Below are 3,722 nucleotides of genomic sequence, written 5' to 3'. Positions count from 1 at the left end.
AAAAAAAAAAAAAAAAAAAAAAAAAAAAAAAACGCTTCGTTCCCGTGAGTATCCTTGTGTGCACGAGTAGGAGACGACAAAATGGAAGAGCGAACGGACAAAGCGGATGGACGACGATGGAAACGAGACGAGATCACGGGGTTATGGGTCCAAGAGAGATCAAAGAACAACTTTCTCGAAGGAAGTCACACAATTCGGTAGAGGCTTGGACTCGTCCCTCTCGTTCCGACCTGTTTCCATTCGCCTTGTCGTTTCTGAATATCGTTTCTACTACACATATACGATATATTATTTCATACACGATATTTCTGCTCTCTGATCTTAAAATCATTTTTTTTTTTCCTTTTTTTCCTTTTTACGTTTTTTTTTTTACTTTCCCCCCTTTTCCCCGTATTTTTCCCTTTCTCCATGGTTGAATCGCGTATATATCAAGGATTCCCACGAGCAGGTCGAGACATCCGGGCTGATATCATCTCGTCCTTTCCGTTAAACGAGCGTTAAACTTAAAATAGAAGAAAATAAAAAGAAGATGACGATAACGATAACGATGACAATGATGGCGATGAGACGATGACGATGGTGATAATGATAATGATGATGATGATAATGGGAGGGGAGGGGGGAGAAAAAAAAATGAAGAAGAAAACGGCTCCGTTGGTCAGAAAATGACTGACGCTATGAATACGGTTAAGATTAATAATAACGATATTCAATATCGATGTAGTGATATTAATGATAACGTTAATAATTAATATTAAATTGTAGCGATAATAATAATAATAATAATATATATATATAATAATATAATAATATAATCGTGACGATTATGATAAAAAAAGGAAGAGATGATCGTTTTTAAAGAACGAGAGTAAGATGCCTAACGTGTCCTACGAACAGAAAAGAAACGCTTAAATAAGAAGCTGACGGAGAGGAAGGATCCGTCTAACGCGAGAAATGCAGTTTAAATGTTAAAAAAAAATATATATATATATATTTATGTATGTATGTATGTGTGTGTGTATATACGCGCGCGCGTGCGCGTGTAAAAAGAATAAAAAGAAGAAGAAGAAGAAGAAGACGAAGAAAGAAAAAAAAAAAACCTCTTCAAGTCGGTGGAAGAGTCCGTGTCCCTCTCCCTTAAACACATTCTCCTGTCTTTTCCATCGATATTATTAAATTAGAATAATATATATTTTTGGGTCCAACGCTCTTTGTTTGTCCTCTCTCTTGTTCTTCCTTCGCACGTGTTGTTCGAAACATCCTCGTACGCGTATACATCTCTTACAAAAGATTGCGAGGAAAGAAAGAAAAAAAGAAAGAAAGAAAGAAGAAGAAGAAGAAGAAGAAGAAATAGTAGTAGTAATAGTAGAAGAAAAAGAAAAGAAAAAGAAGAAGAAGAAGAAGAAGAAGAAGAAGAAAACAAAAAGAATAAAATACCAAAGAGTGGAAGGACCCAGGAGTCGGAAAGGAGAGCTTCCTTAGATCTTAAGATTGTCGAAGTCGGCGAGAGTGCTGCTGATCCTGTTGAAGACGGGGAGCCTGGACTCGGCGTTGGGCGACAACGGGGACGGCGTCCTCGGCGCGAGCTCGTCCGATCCCAAAGGACTGCAAACGCTGTTGGTTCGCGGGCTGGGGCTTTGCCTGGTCGCGAGAAGGCCGAAATCCTGGCCAAAGCTGAACGGCGTGGTGGGCAGGCTGGTGACGGACGGTTGTTGATTACAGTCGTCGCTGAAGAAACTCGCCATCGAGTTGGTGGGCGACTGACTGAGGCTGGACGACGGTGAAATCGAGTCCCCGGTGCTGCCTAGCGAGAAGGTCGGGCTGAGATTCAACGGTTTGGGCCTGGTGGCGCCGATCACCGAGCTCGCGCTCGTGGAACCGGTCTGATGATGGTGGTGATGGTGATGGTGATGGTGGTGGTGTTGACTGGTCGTCAAGCTCAACGAGTTGGTTCTGAGCAATGGCGGTGGATTGTACACGTTGCTCGAGTTGCACAAGCTCAACGAGTTGGTCCTCATGAGGTTGGGGGTGGTGGCCGCGGCAGCGATCGCCGTCACTTGGGGAGAGGCGACTATCTGCTCGAGCAACGACACGTTGCTGCTCGAATTCACGTTGGATCCGTTGCACCCGTTTCCGCCGGCGGCCACGGCCGCGGCCGCCGCCGCGCTCAACAATGGGTTTAGGCTTATTATGTTGGGCTGGGTGGATCCCAGCTGGGCGCTCACTTTTTGATTGTGGATCCGAGCCTCCTCGAAGTTGTGGATGAAATGGCAACGGGGCCCGTACGGGCAGAAACCGATCGTGTGAAACGTGCGGCACAGCTCGGTCTTGTATTTCGGGTGGCGGGCGAGGTTGCGCAACTCGCTGTACCCGTGAGCGAACTGACACTTGTCGCCATATTTGCAGGTGCCGCTTTCCTCGAATGGCCTGCACAACTCGGTCTTGTACCGGGAGGTCGGCTCGCTCGCGCTGCGATCCAGTTTACGGTGTTGCTCGATCAGGGTTGTTACCAGGGAGGTGTAGCGACGAAGTGGCGCGTGTCCCCCATTGTTCCCGCTCGAACCGTTGCTCGAGGTGTTTGTCGCGGATCCCGATGTCGCCTCCTTCGCCTTCGCAGATGCGTTCTGTAACACACCGATCCAAACTATATTTTTCACCTCCTTCTTTACGTCTCTACGTCAATACCTAATCCTACGTTTCCCTCCCTCGTCGTCCCTCGCTCTTTTCCTCCTTCTTTTTATCTTTTCTCTCCACGACAACTACTCTACTTCCCCGTAATTTTCCCTTTATCGTCGATATACATCCGATGTATCGTAATAAAAATCACCAGACATCAAGCTCAAATCGATTAAGAATTGAATTATGCGGAATTCGTTCGCCAGATTAAAAGAAACACGTGCGAAATATCTACAAAACGTGAACAATAAAATTTTCGTCGAAATTGCGAAATATCGTCAACCTTTAAAATTTAGCCCTATTTTAGCCTAGAAGTAAAATATTTCCAAAGGAACATTAATTTTTCCTTCTCTTCGTACGTTTCTTTCGAGAGAGAAAGAGAAAGAGAGAGAGAGAGAGAGAGAGAGAAGGTCTTATTTATCCCTTGGAGAGTAGCGTGGAGAAAATGAATCTACGTTTCGAGGAATCGAGCGACGTGGAGAAGAGACAGCAGCAACAGGAATCGATATTTTTAACGCGGATAGAGCTTGTTCGTATGTGACGTAACGAAATAATACCAAGCGTGTATAACAGATTTAAACGGTTTGTCGTCGAGATAATTATAAAGGCGAAGGCGGATTACGGTGGATCGCCGATACGATTGTGGTAATTCCGACGAATGCAGGAACAATACGCGTCATTTAACCGAAACTCCATCGCAGATATTACGATATTACTGATGATGGCTTACGCAACGCGATATAACCGCTTGGACGCGAACCCTTGACCAACAACGATCATTTATTTCTAATAGATTGTCCAATCAAGGAATACAGGAAACGGCGTGCACAATTGCTTTATTCGAACGTTAGAGGATTTCGAACGTTCCGATGAAACGCTTCGTTATCGACTTCAATTTTACGCCGTTTTGCGGCGAGCTGTTGCGGCGGTTTTGCGCGCAAATCGGAAAAAACGGAATTGAGTAATTCCGTGTTGTGAAAAATACGTTACAAAAATAAATCTCCTTTTCGATATTTCAATTGCTCGCTTATCACAGGCTAAATGTG

At 44.7% G+C, this 3,722-nt stretch overlaps 1 protein-coding gene across 2 annotated transcripts in view; it reads right to left on the bottom strand.

The window, feature by feature from the left end:
* Positions 1-343: 343 nt before the first annotated feature.
* Positions 344-3,722, bottom strand: part of LOC102679450 (protein TIS11) — a 34,197-nt gene continuing 30,818 nt past the window's right edge. The window contains exons 2-3 of one of the 2 annotated variants that reach the window (XM_006614189.2): positions 1,438-2,624; positions 344-502 (exon numbers count right to left, since the gene is read on the bottom strand). In XM_006614189.2, the coding sequence (XP_006614252.1) occupies positions 1,479-2,624 (1,146 nt within the window). In that variant the 3' untranslated portion in view covers positions 344-502; positions 1,438-1,478. Of the gene's footprint in view, positions 2,625-3,722 lie in introns of both variants that reach the window. The other variant, XM_031509760.1, reaches the window with a different exon arrangement.

This window comes from Apis dorsata, unplaced genomic scaffold (assembly GCF_000469605.1).
Source record: "Apis dorsata unplaced genomic scaffold, Apis dorsata 1.3 scaffold_172, whole genome shotgun sequence".
Classification (NCBI taxonomy): Eukaryota; Metazoa; Arthropoda; class Insecta; order Hymenoptera; family Apidae; genus Apis; species Apis dorsata.
This window is presented reverse-complemented; position numbering and strand designations above follow the sequence as displayed.